This window comes from Aegilops tauschii, chromosome 2 (genome assembly GCF_002575655.3).
Source record: "Aegilops tauschii subsp. strangulata cultivar AL8/78 chromosome 2, Aet v6.0, whole genome shotgun sequence".
Lineage (NCBI taxonomy): Eukaryota > Viridiplantae > Streptophyta > Magnoliopsida > Poales > Poaceae > Aegilops > Aegilops tauschii.
The window spans coordinates 131,815,822-131,840,573 of NC_053036.3; the positions used below are offsets into that span (position 1 = coordinate 131,815,822).

The 24,752-nt window shown below is 44.5% G+C and overlaps 1 protein-coding gene across 3 annotated transcripts; it reads right to left on the minus strand.

The window, feature by feature from the left end:
• Positions 1–599: 599 nt before the first annotated feature.
• LOC109786375 (probable 6-phosphogluconolactonase 2) lies at positions 600–5,910 on the minus strand. Of its 3 annotated transcripts, none has more exons than XM_020344955.4 (4): positions 5,714–5,910; positions 3,044–3,278; positions 2,795–2,930; positions 600–1,449 (listed from the first exon to the last, which is right to left on the minus strand). In XM_020344955.4, the coding sequence occupies exons 2-4, from the start codon at positions 3,226–3,228 to the stop codon at positions 925–927; spliced, it is 846 nt and encodes a 281-aa protein (XP_020200544.1). In that variant the 5' UTR covers positions 3,229–3,278; positions 5,714–5,910; the 3' UTR covers positions 600–924. The 3 variants fall into 3 exon arrangements, with proteins under 3 accessions (XP_020200544.1, XP_020200539.1, XP_020200549.1); XM_020344950.4 differs by lacking the exon at positions 5,714–5,910 and adding an exon at positions 5,408–5,670; XM_020344960.4 differs by lacking the exon at positions 5,714–5,910 and adding an exon at positions 4,307–4,486.
• Between the last annotated feature and the right edge of the window lie 18,842 nt (positions 5,911–24,752).

Genomic DNA, 24,752 nt, shown 5'->3' on the forward strand with positions numbered 1-24,752 from the left:
TGGATTTGATGGTAGGATGGCACCTTGGTAGTGGTAGGATGAACTTGTTGTGCTGTATGATCATGCATGCTTACTTATATTTCATGTCTAGTGTGCTCCATTGCTTGCTGCTTGAATTATTTGCTCTTCTGCCATATTAGGACAAGTGGTATGTGATGTTCCGAGGGAGAGTTCCGAGGGTTTACAGTTTATGGGAAGCATGTGATGGACAAGTGGCGGCTACAAAAATAGCTGCATCAAAGTGTTTAAGAGTATGCAGGCAACCAATCAACATGTTGATGTTGGTTTTTTGCCTGTATTATCTCAACCAGGCTGATATGAGACAAGTATGCAAAGTGGCAAAAAACGGTGCGGATGATGGCAATGCACATGCTTGTACAGCCACCTATTTCAAGAATGAAATTTCAGAACCTTTTGGGAAGCAATTCAGCAAAATTACGTCGAACCAAATTCCATCTCGCAAACACAAGAAATCACAAGAAATATCACGGCAGAAAAACACTGAACCCACATCAGGTAAAACCAGACGAATCTATAGCTCTGGGTTCCAGGCAGCGCTTCAAACAACAGACAGGATCAGCTACGCACAAGAAAACACATGCCGGCAAAATAATCTAATCTTAGCTAGACAGAATGGAGTTCACAATACCATAAAAACTGGCCACAATTCAGGTCTTAAATGTTCTCAACTCTGAGGCCACAACGCCCGCATAAACATCAACGCCGCACAAAACCATCTCCGTCGTCTGCCAAAACTGACGGCGCTTCCGATTTTCCCGGAACGAACCATCCATCGGACTAACACGAAGAGGACTAAAGGCGTCGAACCAAGCAAACATTGTTCCATCATATGATCCACCCACCTAAGTACTTACACAACTTCATTTTACACAGCAAAGGAATCTACGCTTTGCTCTCAGCTAGCTAGTACTCACGATGCTGCTGCTGGTAGGCATCGTCGCACAGCGCCTCGAGTGATGAGGCGGCCGCCTTGTCCAGAAACCACACCAGCTTCCCGTCCGTTGGCTGGACCATCCTAGCGGGCAGGGATGCAGGGGCGTCTGGGCCGTCGCTGCTGTCAGAAACGGCTGAATGCACCGCGTTTGCCTTGTCGACGCCCATCGCCAGGATCGCGATGTTTGACGCCGAGTTTATCACAGGGAGGGTGAAGGTGATTCTCTCGGGTGGAGGCTGCGGGGAGTCCGTGATGTAGGTCACCCAGTCGTCCTTCAGCTCCAGGGCTTGGTGGTTAGGGAACAATGACGCCACATGTCCGTCAGAGCCCATGCTGAGGAGGATGAGATCAAACTTGGGGCAGTCGGTGCTCTCCGAGACTCCTATAGTGCGGATCTTGACCAGCTGCCTGATGACAAATTCGTAGTCCGTCGCCGCGTCCTCCACCGTGGCGCTGTCGTTTATGGAGTAGACATGGCCACTCATAATAGGTACCTAGAAAAAATTTAGATACAACAGATGGTTAACTTGGTGAAAACAAGCGATTTTTTGCTTGTTGGTGCAAGATAATAAACCAAATAAAGTGAAATCATGGAATCTATGTAACATGAAATGGCAAGGGCACTGGTATGCAGGGGAAAAGGATATCCAGACTTTGCCTTAAACTCCTTCAACTACATAAATCATGTGGTTGGTGCAACTTAAGACAGGTGTGCCAGAGGCAATCATCATGTTCCAATCAAGAGTACTCATTTGGATAAGCTCTTAGTCCGACAATAATGGCTGGAGATGACCCTGAGAGAAGATAGGGAAGGGTGTGGTTGGTGGTGGGGGTTGCAAGAGTAGTTGGAAGTTGGAACTACTGAAGTAGCTGTTAGGAAGTCTTAATCTGGTTCCCATGGTTGCCAAATGATACCGAACAAACTGAACATAGCAGACTACCAGGAAATGGTATAGCAAAATGGCCTACCTGACTCACAAGCTACCAGAACAACCACCAGTATCTAATATGCAGAATCTACAGAAAGGTGACATTCTTAACTTACATAATAATAATATTGCATATTTGTGTCTTTCACCATGTTAAAATACCAGTATGAAAGCACAACGAACAGTATTCGGGCAAGTAAAATGTACTATATGCCAAATGAGAAAAAAGACATGAGACTGCAATACAACTCTGAGCCAAGGCGCGTTATATTTTCCAACTCTAAACCTGGTCATTCTTTAAACTTTTTTTATTGTAATAGGGAACATGAAATATTTGATTATCAATATATAATTGCAGCCCATCGGTTGGTCCTTACTACTGATTTATTTTTGCAAACACACTTTTGACTACTGAAATTAACTCCAAAAAGGCCAACAAGTTGGACACTCAAGCACCAAATACTCGGAACATTCGGCGAACAATAATAGTATGAAGCCATAGATCCATCGTATAAACAATTGGATTGGCAGGCAGGATAATCTATTAACAGTGGACAAAAACAGTGGGCACCAATAATGATACTCCATTGCATATAGCACTTGATTTGAGATATCTACAGTGTAACAGTTTCAAAATACCACTTCAGCTCTTTTCCCTCATAGCTGATACACAAATTGTAACCTAACACCATATATAGTACAGAAAAGGAAAAGGAAAACCTGAATGACCCAACTGCTACTGGCTATTTGACTTGATATACTGAAGAAAAGTAGTATGTATGATGGACCTCATGCAAGGTATAAATATCATCTCGTAAGCATAATGTAGAATGAAACTCGAGCAACAAATATCCAGAAACTAATATATGCTCTAGGTTGCACTGCGAAATTTCTCCTAAAGTCCACATACCTTTGATAGAAATCCTTCTTTTGTTAACTTATAGTTACTGTCTGCATGGTTCTTTGCTACAGCACGTTCGTCAGACCAGAATATGTACCATTTAGACCAATCCAGGGTCTTGATGTATGGCGCTTCACAAAGTTTGCTTTTCATAAATAAATAAAAAAACTTCAGATGCAATAATCCGAACTGTATGAAATTTCTTGCGCAGAAACAAATATAGCATATTAGCTAACAAAGAATAGGAAAATTCATTACCTCAAAAAACTGACAAGGGGCCCTCCAGATAGGGCAATAGCGAAGTATCCCCTTTCTTTAACAGAGATTTCTGAAACTTGGGAGATATACTCAGCTAGATCTGTCAGTATCTCATCTGAACTCTCAAAAATCCTTATTTCACTGTTCAGTTTTGGCTCATATGAGGCAGCCATTTCCCTCTCCATTGTTTGCTTCAGCCTAGAACTCTATCGAGTTATTACTACACCAAATAATCCTGCACAAAAAACACCAATATATTATCAACAAAGAGGTCTAGCAGAAGTGATCCAACTCGTGCACAGAACATCAGAATTTAAGAAAACTGCAACATAGTGACATTATCTAGCTTTCAGCAAGGCACCAAAATGTTGAAAAGCAAAATAAAATCTATCCTGCAAAATATCATGTACAGAACATCAGAACTTAAGAAAACTTCAAAGTTCAATCATGGAAACAGTTCTCAAGTTCCTAATAGTTTCATGTTGAAAAAGAGAGATAATCTCTAATAGCTTCAGCCAGAAAGGTGCCAAAATGGTGAACAGAGGCATGTGATCAATCCTATACAATATCATCACCTAATCCCATACACCCTGTTATCCTATATAGTGCATATCACCATCATAGCATCGCTTTCCTTATTAACTGGGATGTCACAATTGACAATTGGCAGTGAAAGATAACCTCCATCAACCAATATTAAAACATGCATTAGCAGTGCTATTTTGTCACTTTTATATTAACTGACTATAGAATTAGAAATATCATGCATAACCTCAAATGTCTAAAATAACCCTGCAGTAGAATATTACAACATGGGGCTACCTTCTAGAACACAGAGGAGTGACAATCGAGGAAACTGGAAAAGCAAGTAGATAACATGTTCATTTTTTAATATGGCATCCTTCTACAAGCTATGTTTGGACTTTCAGATAGCATAACAGGACAAATTGCCAACTTGCAGGGGAAATGGTTAGAGAACTACTACTGTGTTTGTAGAGCTTGACCAGAAGGAAATAGTTTTAAAGAAAAGAGTTTGCACACAACATCAAAACACCTAAAAAAAATGAACATAAACGCCTTTCACGTCAACCTGAGGAAGCATAGATTTGCTGTATAATATGATGTGACAGAAAATCCAATTGAATTTGCTAATACGCATGACATGATAGATCTACCATTGCTTTAAATCATTCTACTTTGGCATTCCTGGTAAATTTTGCAAGAAGGGATTTCCACCATTGCGCGTTAATAGCTGGAACTCACTTTCAACCCACGGTCGAGTAAAACATACTGCTGCACATGAACATCTCACCAAAACGACAAATCCAAAATTCAGATGCAAATGATCTCTTGTGAACTAATAATACACGTGGCCCAAGGTTCCCAAACTAATTACCAAAACTGAACTTCCAACGATATTAATCTGAAAAAAGAAAAGGCATAGCAGCATGAGTAATCTCAGCATTACACACAAGAGTATCACACAGTTAGTAACGCTGGTCTAGAGAGCATAGATACTGGAGTACCTCCGTTCCGAGTTATAAGATGTTTTGAATATTTTAATCTGGACTACCAACCGACTAAAATGAGTGAACAAACACACTAAAACACGTCTATATACATCCGATTCAGAAAAAAAAAAGTTAGAACAACTTATAGTTCCAAACGAGGAAGCAGGTCATTAAAAGAAAATACGCTGGCTTCTACTGGTGCTAAGCTTAACTCAACTCTGTAAACAGCATTGGGGAAGTAAAACTAGCAAGGGGAGCTGCAACTGCAAGGTTTAGCGGACACCATTTGAGCCGAGACCAGCTCAAAGATTCCAAAGCATTCTTGCTGTGGAGTGGCAACAAAAGCACACCAGTGAAAGAAAAGAGAAGGAAAAGGCAGGAACGCTGCAGTGAAACCCGCTCTAGATGCCAGACTGAAAAAGGCGCCGCTTCCTTTGGCCCGTTCCGTCCTTATCCCGCTGGGAAAAAGAAACCCGGAGGAACTCGGATGACGCCACGCCATTGCCCGTCAGATGGAAGAAAGCAGCCAGATCAAGAACTGACCCCCCACCCGTAATTCAACAGTTCGTCTCCAAATCGAGCTTCCGGCTCCACAACTGCACTGCACCCCTTCTAAAACCCCGCTGCGGCGGAGCGAGCCAATCGGCCCTAGTTTCTCCGCGCGGCGACGTTCTAAGGGCTGCTCGAGAATTTCGAGCACGATCCGTTCAAGAAGAGCAGGGAGAATTGCGGTCCATGGCCGCTGGCTGGCGCTGCTCTGAGCCATCTCCGCCGAAAATCAAGAACCAGCGCAACACCCAGGAGAAGGAGGAGGAGGAAGAGGAACCCTAGCGCCCGGATCCAAACGACTCACCAGCGCTGCGCATTTGCTTGGCCCTCCTACTCCTGCTGCTGCTCTCTTCTTGTCCTCCCACCCAAAGCCGCAGCGAAACAGAGGAGGGGTATAAAAGGAGAGGGCGGGGCGAACCTACTGTACGCACATACGCATGGAGCAGACGAAGAAGATGGCCTTTTTTTTCTTTCTTTCTCTCTCGGCGCATATAAAATTATTATACTCCCCCCGTAAAGAAATACTACAAGAGCGTCTAGATCACTGAAATATCAGATAAGAAAAAGAGGCCTACGACGTCTGCGTCAGAGAGGGGAGAGGGATGGAAACCTTCGCTTTGATCTGAATTCTCTGCGGATGGAATACGCCGTGCTTCCCCTCCCTCCTCGCTCTTCTTTCCTTTGCTTCTGCTCCTCCGCTCTGCTCTGCTCTGTGGCGCCTCTGCTCTACGAGTGGCTTTATCACACTCTCCTGTTTGTTGGCATGGATGCTTCCATTAAATTTCAGTTGGGTCCATCTGTCGAGCCGCAGGGCACGTGCGGCTGCCCTCATCCTTATCTCCCACCCTCGCTTGTCGTCTACCTCGGCGAGCTGATTACAAAACCCATTACTTTTTTTAAGCGTGTACTCCATCCATCCGTTTCTAAATACAAGTCTTTTTAAAAAATTTAATACAAATCACCTGCGGATGTATGTAGATGTAGTTTAGAGTATAATTCACTCGTTTTATTCGTATGTGGTTCCGTCCAAAACCCGTTACTTTCTCTAAACGTGTACTCCATCCATCCGTTTTTAAACATAAGTTTTTTAGAGATTTTTTAATATGAACAACGTGCGGATGTATGTAGACGTAGTTTATAGCGTAGATTCACTCATTTTTGTTTGTAAAGACTTTATTTAAAAACGGAGCGAGTATTTTCAAAACGCGACGTTATTACAAAGAGCCATAGATAGCTCTACTGCGTCACGGGGGCTAGAGCCGAGCCAAGTGAAAGGGCATCACGACACCCGACGCTGAACGTCACCGAGGAACTGGTTTTGCAAATCGATGTGCCACGGACATAGTTTTTTTTTTCTTTTTTTGAGTAGTAACGTTGTGATTGTGTGCACATTATCCTGTTTCTTTTTGTCTCGCCTTTTATGTGTTCCATTTCATTTTTTGGGTCAAGTATCTGTAGTTTTTCTTTTTCTTTTTTTTGCGGTTGCCATGTTGTTGATGCAAGTTGAAGGGAACTTGCTGTCCTGCTCATCTTTTTGGGGAAAACGATGCAACCCCTGTCTACATCTGCAACTGATTGAGGATGCTTGGTTAAACGGGCTCCCAGCTTATGAATTAGACATCTAAGACCAACTCCAACACCATCACATATTTCATCCGCGCGCATCTGTTTGGGTCATCACGAGTAGAAAAGTCGGCCCAACACGTCGACCCAAACGGACGAGCGTCTGATTATCGTCTGCCTGCCGACCCATTTGTGACCCAAATTTGGGCCTCATTTGCGTCGCGCGGACACGAAGCGGACTCGGGCCGACGCGCGCCTACTCCTCTCCTCGGCCCGCCAGTCGGTGGCACATTGACCATTCTCTTCCATCCCTATCGACAGCAAGCCCTCGCCCGCTCCACCCTGTCACCGCCGTCGCCCATTTCCGGCGTCCCTGCCTATTGGAAATATGCCCTAGGGGCAATAATAAAGTGGTTATTATTATATTTCCTTAATAATGATAAAATTTATTATTCAAGCTATAATTGTATTGAACGGAAACTTAAATACATATGTGAATACATAAACAAGTATCAAGTCCCTAGTAAACCTCTACTAGACTAGCTCGTTGATCAAAAGATGGTTAAGGTTTCCTGACCATAGACATGAGTTGTCATTTGATAACGGGATCACGTCATTAGGAGAATGATGTGATGGACCAGACCCATCCGTTAGCATAGCATATGATCTTTCAGTTTATTGCTACTACTTTCTTAATGTCAAATACATGTTCCTTCGACCATGAGATCATGCAACTCCCGGACTCCGGAGGAATGCCTTGTGTGTATCAAACGTTGCTACTTCTTGAGCTTGCGCTGATTTTTTCTTTGAAGAGGAAAGGATGATGCCGCAAAGTAGAGATAAGTATTTCCCTCAGTTAAGAATCAAGGTATCAATCCAGTAGGAGGCACAAGCAAGTCCCCAATATATGCACCTGCACAAACTAACAAACACATGCACAAAACGCGAAAACGGGTTGTCAATCTCTTCACGGTCACTTGCAAGAGTGAGATCTAATAGAGATAGATATAAAAGATAAGTAAATAACAAAATAAAATAAATATAAATAAATTGCAGCAAGGTATTTTTGGATTGTTAGTTTTGTAGATCTGAAAATAATATGATGGAAAATAGATCCGGGAGCCATAGGTTTCACTAGAGGCTTCTCTCTCGAAGAAAGCATACGGTGGGTAAACAAATTACTGTTGAGCAATTGATAGAAAAGCGGATAGTTATGACGATATCTAAGGCAATGATCATTAATATAGGCATCACGTCCGTGACAAGTAGACCAACTCCTGCCTGCATCTACTACTATTACTCCACACATCGACCGACTCCTCCCTACATCTAGAGTATTAAGTTCATAAGAACAGAGTAATGCCGTAAGCAAGATGACATGATGTAGAGGGATAATGATGTAGGGTGGAGCCCTATATGTCTGATCTTTCACGAAAGGAGCGGATCCCAACTAAGAACACGAGGGGAAACACAAGAGGAACTCTCAAACCAACAAGATATAGTCACACATATGCTAGATCCAAGTACACATAGAGATCACACGGGTCCAAAACCAACAAGGGACGATACATAGGGTAACCGGTTCTTCCCCGTGAGGAGGTCTTGACGGGCCACCCAAAAGGGGTCTTGAATCCAACATGGATCTTCTCCGTAGAGGGGCCGCGGTCTCTCTCAAGGAGTAGATCCGTATGGATGAGCAAAGCTCTATCTCACATATGAGCTAAACCAGTGCTAACCCTAGCTAGGAGGAGGGAGAGGTCTATTTATAGTCTTAGTGCAAAAGAGGGGCGAAGTGAAGGGGTACATGGGCCTCAACCCGCAACTGGACACAGCCAGGGTCGGACGTCCGTAAGGCGTCGGTCGTCTGGAGGCTCACAGAGGTCCGGACGTCCGTAGATCTTCGGACTTCCGTAAATTAGGCTCTGTGAAGGATGGGCCGGTCGTCCGGAGATCCTCGGATTTCCGTAGATTCGGTTCTGTTGGGGAAGTGTCGGTCGTCCGGAGGGGTCGGTCATCCGGAGCATGGGAGAAGTCGGACGTCCGGCCGCTGTAGCGTTTGCTGGCCTGAGTCCCTCGGGCTGTTGTGACCTCCATGGGTCGAACTTCCGGGCTGGGCCGGTCGTCCGGTGCCTGTAGCTTCCGTGGCAGATCTTCTTCTTGTCCTTCGCGCTTGGTGTCCTCGCCCTCTTGTCCGTTGTATGTAGATGTTCCGTGGCTTTCCTCCGAGTATCTGATCACACATAGTGTTTTCGCTTGAGGTAGCAGCCATGTCTCATGCATAGAAAGTGGTAGTTCGGAAAGGAGCGAGTTCACCTTATCTTCGATAGCCTTCACTCTAGCTCTTGTCATTGGTCCAAGTGGTGTCGTTGGAGGTGTAGATGCGTCCATGGGGATGATCGTGGGATGCTTCGCATCATCTCCCCTCCCTTGGGAAAGATCTGACCTCGTATTGAAATCTTCATCACCATGGTAGGGCGAAAGATCCTTGATGTTGAAGATGTCGCTCACGTTGTACTTGTTGCGCGGGAGGTCGATCTTGTAAGCGTTGTTGTTGTAGCGTGCTAGCACCTTGAAGGGTCCATCGGCTCATGATAGAAGTTTGGACTTGCGTTCGTTGGGGAAGCGGTCCCTGCGAAGGTGTAGCCACACAAGGTCTCCAATGTTGAATATCATGGGTTGCTTGTTGACGTTGAGCTTGGTCGCGAGTTGTTGTACTTGGCGCTCGATGGTGTGCCTTGTATCTTCATGCATCTTCTTGAGGTAGTTCACTCGGACACTCGCGTCCATGTTGATGTGCTCTTGTAGTGGTAGAGGAAGAATGCCCAATGGGGACAACGGGTTGAAGCCATAGACGACCTCGAAAGGGGACTTGCCAGTAGTCGAATGTCTTGCACGATTGTAGGCGTACTCGGCGATAGGTAAGCACTCCTCCCACTCCTTGATGTTCTTATTTATCAACATGCGTAGTAGAGTGGAGAGTGTATGGTTCGTCACCTCCGTTTGGCCGTCGGTTTGTGGATGGTAGGCCGTGGAGAATAGTAGCTTGATTCCGAGCTTGGCGCATAAAGTTTTCCAAAAGTAACTCAAGAACTTGACGTTGCGGTCCGAGACAATCGTCTTTGGTACTCCATGAAGTCGCAAGATTTTCCTACAAAAAAGATTGGCAACATGTGAAGCATCGTCTATCTTGTTGCAAGGAATGAAATGAGCCATTTTGGAGAATCGGTCCACAACAACAAAAACGGAATCCTTGCCATTTCTAGTTCTAGGCAAACCAAGCACAAAATCCATGCTAATATCTTCCCATGGTTGGTACGGAATTGGAAGAGGCATATATAAGCCATGAGATTGAGCTTTAGACTTAGCTTTGCGACATGTAGAGCATCGGTTGGTGAAGCGGTTGACGTCGCAGAACATCTTGGGCCAAAAATAGTTCTTGGAGAGCGTAGCAAGTGTCTTGTCGCGTCCAAAGTGTCCCATTAGGCCTCCTCCATGAGATTCTTGCAAAAGCAACAAACGAAGAGAAGACTCGGGGACGCAAAGTTTGTTAGCTCTCATAAGATAACCATCTTTGATGTAATAGCGTTCCCAAGATGGATGCGTCAAGCACTTTGCATAAGGAATAGCAAAAGTAGGGTCATGTGCATACAAGTCTTTTATGTGCTCAAAGCCAATGACATTCAATTCAAGTTGAGTAACAAGCATGCATATACGGGAAAGTGCACCCGCCACAACATTTTCCTTACCTTTAATATACTTGATGACATAAGGAAATGACTCTATAAATTCACTCCACTTAGCATGACGCTTGTTCAACTTAGTTTGACCCTTAAGGTATTTAAGCATTTCATGATAGGTATGGATGATAAATTCATGAGGGCGGAGATAATGTTCCCATTCACGCAAAACTCGCACTAAAGCATATAACTCTTTGTCATAGATGGGGTAATTGAGTTGCGCTCCGGAAAGTTTCTCACTAAAGTATGCTATGGGGCACTTATCTTGCGTTAAGACACCTCCTATGCCATTACCGCTAGCGTCGCAATGAATTTCAAAAGGTTTGTCAAAGTTGGGAAATGCAAGCATGGGAGCATGAGTAAGCAAATTCTTAAGCTCATTGAATGCGCTATCTTGCGATGGTCCCCAAACAAAGGGTGCATTCTTCTTGCTCAAAGCATGTAAAGGAGACGCGATAGTGCTAAAATCCTTCACAAATCTACGGTAGAAACCGGCTAAACCAAGGAAACTACGCACTTGTTGCAAATTGGTTGGTTGGGGCCAAGTTTTAATAGCATTGATCTTAGATTCATCAACATGAACACCCTTAGAAGATACTACAAAACCCAAGAAAACAAGCTTATCAACACCGAAGAGGCATTTTTCCATATTAGCATAGAGTCGCTCTTTTCGAAGATTTTGTAGCACGGTGCGAAGGTGGGTGACATGCTCTTTGAGAGATTTTCTAAACACAAGAATATCGTCGAAGTAAACAACAAGCATAAAACGCATGAAAGTACCGGGTGCTTCCGATAAACCCATAGACATGACTAACCACTCATACAAACCAAACTTTGTTTTGAAAGCGGTTTTCCATTCATCACCCTCTTGTATGCGTATTTGATAGTAACCACTTTTAAGGTCAATTTTGGAAAAAAAATAGTGGCACTGCTAAGTTCATCTAGCATATCATCAAGGCGTGGAATGGGGTACCTATAGCGAACGACGATAGCATTGATAGGTCTACATCAAAACACATGTGAAAGCTACCGTCTCTTTTTGGCACAAGAATGACCGGTATGGCACAAGGACTCAAACTTTCACGCAGATGTCCATGATCTATGAGATGTTGTAATTGCCTTTGTATTTCTTTGGTTTCTTCGGGGTTGGCATGGTATGGAGCCTTGTTTGTAAGAGGTGCTCCGGGGATGAGGTTGATGCGGTGCTCGATGCCTCGTAGTGGAGGTAGACCCAGAGGTAGCTCCTCGGGGAAAACATCTTGGAATTCCTGCAATAGAGAAGATAACACCAAAGGTAGATTGTGAGAGGTGTTAGTTTTTGGTGCCTCGTCCTTGCACAATAGGACATAGTGTAGGACACTTGATGGGTTCTCACACACTTCTCTCATCTCACGTTTGGTGGCAAATAGAACTAAGTTTTTCTTGTCGCTCATCGTGGAGGCACTCAATGTTGGCTTGTGGCGCTCACTCTCTTTTTGGTGGTTCGCTCGCTCACTATTCTCTCCATGATGGGTGGCTTGCTTCGGCGATCACATGGCTTGGAGACATTGGTCGTAGCACATACTCCTTCCCTTTCATCTTGAAGCTATAGTGGTTTGTACGCCCGTTGTGGATGACACCTCGGTCAAATTGCCATGGCCGTCCAAGAAGGAGGTGGCAAACGGTCATCGAAAGGACATCACACTCCAAAGTGTCTTTGTAAGCTCCGATCTTGAAAGAAACTTGTACCCTATGCTCGACTTGGATGGTGCCATTGTCACTTAGCCATTGAACTTTGTAAGGGTGCGGGTGCTTCATCTTGACCAAAGTGAGCTTGGAGCATAGTTCTTCACTCGCTAAGTTATGGCAACTCCCTCCATCGATGATGACCTTGAAGGACCTTCCATTGATGCCGGCCTTGGTGTGGAAGATATGGCATCTTTGGTCATCTTCTTGTTGATGTTGAAGAGTCAAAACCTTGGAGACAACAAGAGCGGGGCTTGAATCTTCGTCACAAAAGACTTGATCATCTTCGTCTTCGTTCACGTGCCGGTGCATGGCCACTTGGTCAAGGGCTTCCATTTCTCCTTCACTCATGGAGTCATAGGTTCCATCGTCATTGAGGATCATGGTGCGCTTGTTTGTACACTCGAAGGACTTATGGCCTCGGCCGCCACATGTGAAGCATTTGAAGGAACTTGTCTTGATGGTCTCATCGGTCGGTGTAGATGATGATGAAGCTCTCGGCTTGAAGTTGCTTGTAGTAGGAGGACGACTTGAGGTTGTCGAAGTTTTCTTGTAACTTGACTTGCCTCCGTTGCTTGTAGATGGCTTGGTTGAGGTAGAAGTTGTTGGAGTCATTGACGCTTGAGAGTTGGAGAAGCCATTGGACTTGGATGAGAACTTGGCATATTTGAAGTCATCTTGCACTTGACGTTCCGCCTTGGTAGCTTGATGCACTAGCTCGATGAGGTTCGAGTATGGTTGGAAGTCGGCGATCTTCTTGATGGGATGATTGAGTCCATTCAAGAAATGTGCCATAGTTTGCTCATCATCTTCCGTGACATTGGCTCATATCATGGCGATCTCCATTTCCTTGTAGTACTCTTCAACGCTCTTGGTTCCTTGCTTGAGGAGTTGGAGTTTCTTGAAGAGGTCGCGGTTGTAGTAGGTTGGCACAAAACATGCTCTCATGACATCCTTCATTTGCGCCCAAGTTGTGATGGGTGGTTCACCTTTTGCCTCTCGACGCTCAATGACTTGCTCCCACCAGATGAGGACGTAGTCTTGGAACTCAAGGGATGCCATCGCGATCTTCTTCTTCTTCATAGTTGTGCAAGCGGAAGATTTTGTCAACCTTCAATGCCCATGATATGTACTCTTCGGGGTCATTGCTTCCGATGAACTTGGGCATGGTGAACTTGAGCTTGCCGTAGCGTTGTTCTTCATTGTGTTGGGGTCGAGGATGATGATGCCCATGTCGTTGAGGATTGACAAACTCATGTTGCTCTTGGCGAGGAGGGTTGTCGACCTCATGTTGCTCTTGTCTTGGAGGATTTCCATTGTCTTCATTCTCTCGATGAACTTGATGTTCTTGTCTATCTTGAGGAGGCGCTTGTCGGTCTTTACGAGGAACTTGACGATGCACACGTGGTTGATAAATCCTTTCTTGAACTTCGTCGCAAAGCGCTTCTTGGTGCTCACGAGCTTGGCGGCCTCGATCGACTACGGCTCGACTTGAATCTCAGAGGGCACGTTGCGCCTCAAGTGCTTGGGCTTCACGAAGTTGTTGTTCTTGGCGTTGTGCCTCGGCATCTTGTGCATCTTGGTGTTGACGCGCTCGCTCCTCTTGTTCTTGTTGTCGTTGGTGTTGCCGTTCTTGTGCTTGCGCGAATGTAGCTTGGTTTTGACGATGTTGATGCTCTTGAGAGTCGGAGTCATGTAGAGGATTGAGGTTTGCTTGACGGTATCGGCACGCGGCTCGTCTAAGAGTGTTCGATGTCGGGGTACTTGAGCCGGAGATGGTGTCATCGGAGTGTCGACTTGAGCGGCTCCTTCTTGAGTAGGACGAAGTTGTAGAAGAGCGGTTGACCAACAATGCACGAATCTCGTCCATCCTTGCGTCATTCTCGTGCTTGTGTTCGTCGAGTTTGTTGTCGAAGTAGTCTCTTGTACGTTTCTCGGAGAGTCGCAAGTCAGTGGCGAGGTTGTCGATGTGGTCACTCATTGCTTGTTGTTCTTCATGCAAAGCTCGTTGTGTACCAAATAGATGTAGCTTGGTGATGTAATTGTTCGGGTCATCGTCTTGCTCGAGGAAGAGTGGGTTGGTTGAAGTACTTGGCCTATCCATCATTCCAAACAAATATGTGAGTGGGAGAAAGAGAAGAACTTATACCAAATGTACCTTGACCGATGTTGAAGATGAATCAATGATCACTCAATGTGTAACAAGGAAATAACACGATTGGTACCAATTCTTGTCGGTTTCTCACACCTACACAAGTAAAAGCTTATGGTGGAGCTTGGTTAGGATGGTGGCACAAAATTTGATGCAATTGTTAGTGAGCTTCAATAATGTTGGAAAAGATTCACAAATTTGCAAATGCAACAAGTAGACATAGCAAGGTATGGTAAACAGAAACACACACGCAAATAGATAAGTGGGGTAGTGCAACCAAGGAATAAGCCAAAATGTGGAATCCACGAAAATGCTCTTGTTGCACAACACTAGAGAGACGCTAGCACGATTGCACAATAGGCAGATACGAACTTGTGCACAACCTACTAAGCAAAAATGCAACGACTTCTATCCCAAGTATGCTATATGTATGGTATTCCGATGATATGATCCAAGATGATCGAGTATGACAACCTTAATGTTGTATGATGCTATGGTTCTTGCTTATAAGCTCTTTGTTTATCTTTCCCTTTTGCTTAAAAGCTTGTTTGGCTCTTTGTGTGTGAGCTCTTTTCTCATGCAATGTTTGACGAACCAAGATAACAATTGAGTATATGCGATGACAACTTTGTGACACAAGAGATGATACCAAGATATGCACCACGAAGATATGGTATGTATGCTATGGGAAGTATGATCACTAATGTGCACAAGTCGTTGCCAGCAATACTCAAAGGCTAGTCTCGATGGGTAAGCTACGCAAAATGGGTTATGGGGTTGTCAATGCAATTGCAAGAATGTATGAAAATATCACGATACCGAGATGAGCTTACCGATGATGATGAGTCCGTGGCGAAGATGAGCGGAGGTGATGTCGATGTCGAACCGTACCTAGATAGCCGAAACACAAAAGGACACGGTTACCACAACTCAAATTCTCCAAGACCAAAACGTGTCAAAATCGTCGGAGTTGGGTAGCGGAAAAGCGATGGAGGTGGTATGTGGAAGGTGTATGCGGAAGTGGGGCAGTGGCTGAGAATTTTCGGGGGAAAACTTCAGTTTTGTCAGGGTATTACGGACGTCCGGGGTTTTACGGTCGTCCGGTCGTCGGACGTCCGGAGGCTGTTGGACGTCCGGTGCCTGTGCGAAATCGGGCACGGGATGAACTGCTAGGGTTCGTGGTGGAGATGGGGGAATTGGTCAAATCCGTGCGATTTTGTGGATGGAAATGGTGGAGAAGATGGGGGGGAAGCTAGATCCACTCGTGGCAAAGCAAATCAATGGATCAAATCCAACAAACTTTCATTACACCAACAAATCACAAAAAAAAAATTGGGGCTATTTTTCTGGGGAATTTTCTAATTAGGGAAGAACACAACAAAATCAAGCTAGAAAACACAACGGGGGGCTCCGAAATCGTGATCAACGTGGCTCATGATACCAAGATGATGTAGGGTGGAACCATATACGGCTGATCTTTCATGAAAGGAGCGGATCCCAACTAAGAAAACGAAGAACGCGAGGGGAAACACGAGGGAAAACACAAGAGGAACTCTCAAACCAACAAGATATAGTCACACATATGCTAGAGCCAAGTACACATAGAGATCACACGGGTCCAAAACCAACAAGGGAAGATACATAGGGTAACCGGTTCTTCTCCGTGAGGAGGTCTTGATGGGGCCACCCAAAAGGGGGTCTTGAATCCAACGTGGATCTTCTCCGTAGAGGGGCCGCGGTCTCTCTCAAGGAGTAGATCCGTATGGATGAGCAAAGCTCTATCTCACATATGAGCTAAACCAATGCTAACCCTAGCTAGGAGGAGGGAGAGGTCTATTTATAGTCTTAGTGCAAAAGAGGGGCGAAGTGAAGGGGTACATGGGCCTCAGCCCGCAACTGGACACAGCCAGGGTCGGACGTCCGTAAGGCGTCGGTCGTCCGTAGATCTTCAGACTTCCGTAAATTAGGCTCTGTGAAGGATGGGCCGGTCGCCCGGAGATCCTCGGATTTTCATAGATTCGGTTCTGTTGGGGAAGTGTCGGTCGTCCAGAGGGGTCGGTCGTCCGGAGCCTGGGAGATGCCAGACGTCTGGTCCTGGTTGGACGTCCGGCCGCTGTAGCGTTTGCTGGCCTGAGTCCCTCGGGCTATTGTGACCTCCAGGGGTCGGACGTCCGGGCTGGGCCGGTCGTCCGGTGCCTGTAGCTTCCGTGCAGATCTTCTTCTTTCCTTCGTGCTTGGTGTCCTCGCCCTCTTGTCCGTTGTATGTAGATGTTCCGTGGCTTTCCTCCGAGTACCTGATCACACATAGTGTTTCCGCTTGAGGTAGCAGCCATGTCTCATGCATAGAAAGTGGTAGTTCGGAAAGGAGCGAGTTCACCTTAGCTTCGATAGCCTTCGCTCTAGTTCTTGTCATTGGTCCAAGTGGTGTCGTTGGAGGTGTAGATGCATCCATGGGGATGATCGTGGGATGCTCCGCATTAGAGAAACTCAAGCAATATGATATAAACCCCATCTTTTTATCTTTAATGGGGACAATACTACAATACGTGCCTCGCTGCCCCTTCTGTCACTGGGAGAGGACACTACAAGATTGAACCCATCACAAAGCACTTCTCCCATTGCAAGAAAAACCAAACTAGTTGGCCAAACCAAATCGATAGATAGAAGAGAATTACTAAGCTATCTCAATCATGCATAAAAGAGTTCAGGAAATACTCAAATAATATTCATAGATAATCTGGTCATAAATCCACAATTCATCGGATCTCAACAAACGCACCGCAAAAGAAGATTACACCGAATAGATCTCCAAGAACATCAAGGAGAAATTTGTATTGAAGAACAAAGAGAGAGAAGAAGCCATCTAGCTATGGACCCTTAGGTCTGTGGTAAACTACTCACACATCATTGGAAGGGTAGCAAGATTGATGTAGAGGCCCTCCGTGATCGAGTCCCCCACCGATGGAGTGCCGGAAAAGGCCCCAAGATGGGATCTCACAGGAACAGAATCTTGCGGCAGTGGAAAAGTATTTTTGGTGTGCCCTCTGGTATAGGGGGATATCTGAGGATTTGTAGTGCAAAGATTAGGCTGGAAGGGCTGCGAGGGGCCCACAAGCCAGGGGCGCACCCCCATGGCTTGTGGCCGCCTCGTAGGTCTTCTGGCCTCCTCTCGAAGTCTCGTGGGTTTCTTCTGGCCCAAGAAAAATCACCGTAAAATTTTATTCTGTTTGGACTCCGTTTGATATGCCTTTTTCTGTAAAGTCAAAAACAAGGAAAAAACAGAAACTAGCACTGGGCTCTAGGTTAATAGGTTAGTCCCAAAAATAATATAAAATAGCATATTAATGCATGTAAAACATCCAAAATAGATAATATAATAGCACGGACCAATAAAAATTATAGATATGTTGGATACGTATCAAACTTCACTTCATAACTGGGTGATCATAAAGGTGCTCTACAGGTATCTCCGAAGTTGTCTATTGAGTTGGCATGGATCGAGATTGGGATTTGTCATTCCGTATGATTAAAAGGTATCTCTGGGCCTTCTCGATAATACAACATCACAAGAAGCTTGCTAGTAAAGTGACTAAGGAGTTAGTTATAAGTTGATGTATTACAGGATGAGTAAAGAGACTTGCCGGTAACGAGATTGAACTTGGTATGGAGATACCAACGATCGAATCTCGGGCAAGTAACATAACGACGGACAAAAGGAACTACGTATGTTGTCATAATTAAAGGTTCGACCGACAAAGATCTTCATAGAATATGTAGGAACCAATATGGGCATCCAGGTCCCGCTATTGGTTATTGACCGGAGAAGCGTCTCGGTCATGTCTACGTCATTCTCGAACCCGTAGGATCCGCACGCTTAAACGTTCGTTGAAGATATAGTACTACATGAGTTATGTATGTTGGTGACCGAATGTTGTTTGGAGTCTGGGATGAGATCACGGACATGACGAGAAGCTCCGGAATGGTCCGGAGGTAAAGATTGATACTATCTAGGATGATAGTATTTGGTCTCCGGAAGGGTTCCAGAATACACCGGATAATTTTTGGATCACCGGAAGGGGTTCCGGAAGGCCACGGGGAGTTGTTGGGCCTAACAGGCCAAAAGGAGGGGAGCACACCAGCCCACAAGGGGGCTGGCGCGCCCCACCTCCTGGCCGTCGACCCTAGGAAGGAAGGAGGAGGGGCTGGCCCTACTGCCTTTCTCCACTCAAGGAAGAAGGAATGGCAGGCACCCTAGGGCAGCCGCCGACCCCCCTTGGGGCATGCCCTAGGCTGCCTCCCCTTCCCCTCCACCTATATTATATGAGGAGGGGAACGGGCCCCACACACCACGATTCACCAAGCCGTGTGTCGGCGCCCCCTCTACCTCTAGTTCATCCTCCGCTCTAAATCCGTTGTGCTTGGCGAATCCCTACGGAAATAGTTTCACCACCACCATCACCACGCCGTCGTGCTGCCGGAACTCATCTACTACTTCGCCCCTCTTGCTGGATCAAGAAGGCGAGGACGTCATCGAGTTGAACATGTGCTGAACACGGAGGTGCCGTACGTTCGGTGCTTGATCGAAACAGATCGCGGAGGTGTATGACTACATCAACCGCGTTGATAAACGCTTCCGCTTAGCAATCTACAAGGGTATGTAGATGCTCTCCCCCCTCTCGTAGCTATGCATCTCCATGGATAGATCTTATGTGTGCGTAATTTTTTTGTTTTCCATGCAACGTTTCCCAACACTGCCAGCAGTCCGCACCCACACACCTCCCCCACACCCCGCCACCTCCCATGTCGCCACCACCACCACCTCGCTGTCGGGCCACCGCGGCTTCCCACCCCCACCCCGACATCGCCGCGAGCACGAAATCGCCCCCCGTGGCCCCGGCCAGCTGATAACCCACAAGTATAGGGGATCGCAACAGTTTTCGAGGGTAGAGTATTCAACCCAAATTTATTGATTCGACACAAGGGGGAGCCAAAGAATATTCTCAAGTATTAGCAATTGAGTTGTCAATTCAAGCACACCTGGATAACTTAGTATCTGCAGCAAAGTATTTAGTAGCAAAGTAATATGGAAGTAACGGTAACGATAGCAAAAGTAATATTTTTGGGTTTTGTAGTGATTGTAACAGTAGCAACGGAAAAGTAAATAAGCGAAGAACAATATGTGAAAAGCTCGTAGGCATTGGATCGGTGATGGAGAATTATGCCGGATGCGGTTCATCATGTGACAAGCATTAAGCATAGCAAAGTCATAGCAACATCAATCTCAGAACATAGTGGATACTAGGGATCAAACCCTAACAAAACTAACTCGATTACATGATAAATCTCATCCAACCCATCACCGTCCAGCAAGCCTACGATGGAATTACTCACGCGCGGCGGTGAGCATCATGAACTTGGTGATGGAGGATGGTTGATGATGACGATGGCGACGGATTCCCCTCTCCGGAGCCCCGAACGGACTCCAGATCAGCCCTCCCGAGAGGTTTTAGGGCTTGGCGGCGGCTCCGTATCGTAAAACGCGATGAATCCTTCTCTCTGATTTTTTTCTCCCCGAACACGAATATATGGAGTTGGAGTTGAGGTCGGTGGAGCATCAGGGGGCCCATGAGGCAGGGGGCAGGCGCGCCCCCCACCCTCGTGGACAGGTGGAGGACCCCCTGCGTGGATTTTTCTTCCAGTATTTTTAATATTTTCCAAAAATAAGTTCCGTGGAGTTTCAGGTCATTCCGAGAACTTTTGTTTCTGCACATAAATAACACCATGGCAATTCTGCTGAAAACAGCGTCAGTCCGGGTTAGTTCCATTCAAATCATGCAAGTTAGAGTCCAAAACAAGGGCAAAAGTGTTTGGAAAAGTAGATACGACGGAGACGTATCAACTCCCCCAAGCTTAAACCTTTGCTTGTCCTCAAGCAATTCAGTTGATAAACTGAAAGTGATAAAGAAAAACTTTTACAAACTCTGTTTGTTCTTGTTGTTGTAAATATGTAAAGCCAGCATTCAAGTTTTCAGCAAAGATTATAACTAACCACATTCACAATAACTCTTAGGTCTCATGTTTACTCATGTCAATGGCATAATCAACTAGCGAGCAGTAATAATAAATCTCGAATGACAACACTTTCTCAAAACAATCATGATATGATATAACAAGATGGTATCTCGATAGCCCTTTCTGAGACCGCAAAACATAAATGCAGAGCACCTTTAAAGATCAAGGACTGACTAGACATTGTAATTAATGGTAAAAGAGATCTAGTCATAGTCATACCCAATATAAATTAATAGTAATGGATGCAAATGACAGCAGTGCTCTCCAGCTTAGTGCTTTTTAATGAGAGGGTGATGAATCAACATAAAAGTAAATAGATAGGCCCTTCGCAGAGGGAAGCAGGGATTTGTAGAGGTGCCAGAGCTCGATTTTAAAATAGAGATAAATAATATTTTGAGCGGCATACTTTCATTGTCAACATAACAACCAAGAGATGGCGATATATTCCATGCTACACACATTATAGGCGGTTCCCAGACAGAATGGTAAAGTTTATACTCCCCCTCCAACAAGCATCAATCCATGGCTTGCTCGAAACAACGAGTGCCTCCAACTAACAATAGTCACAGGGGGAGTTTTGTTTGCAATTATTTCGATTTGATTTGCATAAAGCATGGGACTGGGCATCCCGGGGACCAGCCATTTTCTCGTGAGTGAGGAGCAGAGTCCACTCCTCTTGAGAATAACCCGCCTAGCATGGAAGACACGGACAACCCTAGTTGATACATGAGCTATTCGAGCATACAAAACAGAATTTCATTTGAAGGTTTAGAGTTTGGCACATACAAATTTACTTGGAACAACAGGTAGATACCGCATATAGGAAGGTATAGTGGACTCATATGGCATAACTTTGGGGTTTAAGGAATTTGATGCACAAGCAGTATTCCCGCTTAGTACAAGTGAAGGCTAGAAAAAGACTGGGAAGCGACCAACTAGAGAGCGAAAACAGTCATGAACATGCATTAAAATTAATGAACATTGAGTGCAAGCATGAGTAGGATATAATCCACCATGAACATAAATATCGTGAAGGCTATGTTGATTTGTTTCAACTACATGTGTGAACATGTGCCAAGTCAAGTCACTTAAATCATTCAAAGGAGGATACCACCCCATCATACCACATCACAACCATTTTAATAGCATGTTGGCACGCAAGGTAAACCATTATAACTCATAACTAATCAAGCATGGCACAAGCAACTATAATATCTAATTGTCATTGCAAACATGTTCATTCGTAATAGGCTGAATCAGGAACGATGAACTAATCATATTTACAAAAACAAGAGAGGTCGAGTTCATACCAGTTTCTCTCATCTCAATCAGTCCATCATATATCATCATTATTGCCTTTCACTTGCACGACCGAACGATGTGAAAATAATAAGAGTGCACGTGCATTAGATTAAGCTGGAATCTGCGAGCATTCAATAAACAGGAGAAGACAAGGCAATTTGGGCTCTTGGTTAAATCAACAATAATGCATAATAGAGCCACTTCAACAATTTAATCATGGTCTTCTCCTATCGACCCCAAAGAAAAGAAAGGAAATAAAACTATTTACACGGGAAAGCTCCAAACAAGCAAAAGAAGAACATGAAATCTTTTTGGGTTTTCTTTTTAATTATTACCACTACAACAAGAAAGGTAAACTAACTAAAAGCTACACTAATTTTTTTGTTTTTCTTAAGATTTATTAAACACACAAGAAGAAAGCGTAAAAAGAAAATAAACTAGCATGGATATTACAGTGAAAAAGTATGAGCACCGACATCTAGCAATGAGTGTGTGAACATAAATGTAATGTCGGTGGGAAATACGTACTCCCCCAAGCTTAGGCATTTGTCCTAAGTTGGTTTATTGCCACGGATGGCCTGGCGGATATCCAAAGTTATAGCTGGGGTCGTACTGAGATGCAGCGGCTATTGCATCGTGGGCTGCAGCTTGGAGGCGAGCTGCCCTCGTCCTCCTTTCGTACTCATCTGCCTCCTCCCTGGTTATAAAATGTCTTCCTTTTGCCTGAAAGTCAAAGAGAGCAGGAGCAGGGAGAACAATATTGACAGGGCGACGCCTGTCAAAGATTAGTCGGTACTGGAGAGGTGGTTCATTCCTCTCGACAAACTGGTGGTGAACCATAGCATTAAAGTCTAGATAAGTAGGGGCAATTCAATATCATCATCACTTATGGTTACACCAAGAAAATCAGCTAAGCGGGTTGCATAAATTCCACCAAAGAAATCTCCATTAAATCTATTATGATGCAACCTACGTGCAACAATGGCTCCCAAATTATAAGATTTGTCTCCTAACACAGCACTCCTAAGAATACTGAGGTCAGGGACACACATATGACATGCTTCATCTTTACCATTTATGCACCTACCTATGAAGAGAGCAAAATAATGTATAGCAGGAAAATGAATGCTCCCTATGGTAGCTTGTGCTATATCTCTAGATTCCCCCACAGTTATACTAGCAAGAAATTCTCTAAATTCAGATTTGCGAGGTTCACTAGCACTACCCCATTGTGGAAGTTTGCAAGCAGTGGTAAAATCCTCTAAGTCCATCGTATAAGATTTTTCATAAAGATCAAACATGGCAGTTTGAGAATTGCGCGAAGATGAAAATTCAAACCTCCTCACAAAGGAACTAGTGAGATAGTGGTACTGGCGGCACTTTTCCTCCTCGAAGCTCACAAGATCAGCGTTACGCAAATATGCGTTAAATTCTCCCTTGATTCCCGCTCGATCCATAAAGTCCTCTGAAGCCATTCACAAGGCCGCACTGGAGCGTTCCTTGGTGGTTCATCGTCAGCATCACGCATTGCAAGCCTGGGTCCTTTCTTCCTTGAAGAACCACCTTGGTACATTTTCCTAAGCATATTTCTTCCTCTGAAAAATTTCTGAAATTTTTAGTAACTTCAAATAAAAGTGAACCAAGCTCAACAAAATTGATAGCAACTACTCCTACAAGTGCCTAGAGACTATATCATGCATTAGAACTACTTGGAACCATATAAATTTGACATGCAAGCTCAAGAACATGGTCACCTAGGCAGCACAAATTTGCAATGAATAAAGCACTAGAACAAAAACTAATTGGACCAATGGAGGGGTCACATACCAAGGAACAATCCCCCAAGCAGTTTTGTGAGAGGTGCTTTGAGCAAGGAGATCGAAAATCGCAGCAAAATGAGTTAGAACTCGTGCTTCAGCTGGATGGTGATTTTTTTGGGAGGAAGAAGAAGTGTGTGGGTGCAGGAATAAGTGGAGGGGAGCCACCATGGGCCCACGAGGCAGGGGGCGCGCCCTGGACCCTCGTGGCCAGGTGCTTGCTCCCCCTGCTATGTTCTCAGTGCCAGATATTCTCAAATATTCTAGAAAAAATCATATTTCAATTTCGGGGCATTTGGAGAACTTTTATTTTCAGGGTATTTTTATATCGCACGGATAATTCAGAAAACAGACAGAAAAATACTATTTTTACTTTATTTCAACTAAATAACAGAAAGTAGAAAGAGGGTACAGAAGGTTGTGCCTTCTAGTTTCATCCATCTCATGCTCATCAAAAGGAATCCACTAACAAGGTTGATCAAGTCTTGTTAACAAACTCATTCCGAATAACATGGAACCGGAGAAATTTCGAATAACACTATGTTACCTCAACGGGGATATGCACATCCCCAATAATAAGAATATCATATCTCTTTTTGACAGTAGGAAGAGGAAATTCAAAACCTCCAAAAATAATTGATGGGATTTTTCCAATAGAGTTGATACTATGAACTTGAGGTTGTTTCCTCGGAAAGTGTACCGTATGCTCATTACCATTAACATGAAAAGTGACATTGCCTTTGTTGCAATCAATAACAGCTCCTGCGGTATTAAAAAGGGTCTTCTAAGAATAATAGACATACTATCGTCCTCGGGAATATCAAGAATAACAAAGTCCGTTAAAATAGTAACATTTGCAACCACAACAGGCACATCCTCACAAATACCGACAGGTATAGCAGTTGATTTATCAGCCATTTGCAAAGATATTTCAGTAGGTGTCAACTTATTCAAATCAAGTCTACGATATAAAGAGAGAGGCATAACACTAACACCGGCTCCAAGATCACATAAAGCAGTTTTAACATAGTTTCTTTTAATGGAGCATGGTATAGTGGGTACTCCTGGATCTCCAAGTTTCTTTGGTATTCCACCCTTAAAGGTATAATTAGCAAGCATGGTGGAAATTTCAGCTTCCGGTATCTTTCTTTTATTAGTAACAATTTCTTTCATATACTTAGCATAAGGATTCATTTTGAGCATATCAGTTAATCGCATACGCAAAAAGATAGGTCTAATCATTTCAGCAAAGCGCTCAAAATCCTCATCATCCTTTTTCTT

What these genes read in the sequence shown, in the direction of transcription:
- LOC109786375 (XM_020344955.4), bottom strand. Translation starts at nt 3,228, where the DNA reads ATGGAGAGGGAAATGGCTGCCTCATATGAGCCAAAACTGAACAGTGAA. An exon ending in CCCCTTGTCAGTTTTTTGAG is followed by an intron (nt 2,931 to 3,043) that starts GTAATGAATTTT and finishes ATTTATGAAAAG; the next exon opens with CAAACTTTGTGAAGCGCCAT. An exon ending in AAGAAGGATTTCTATCAAAG is followed by an intron (nt 1,450 to 2,794) that starts GTATGTGGACTT and finishes AATTTTTTCTAG; the next exon opens with GTACCTATTATGAGTGGCCA.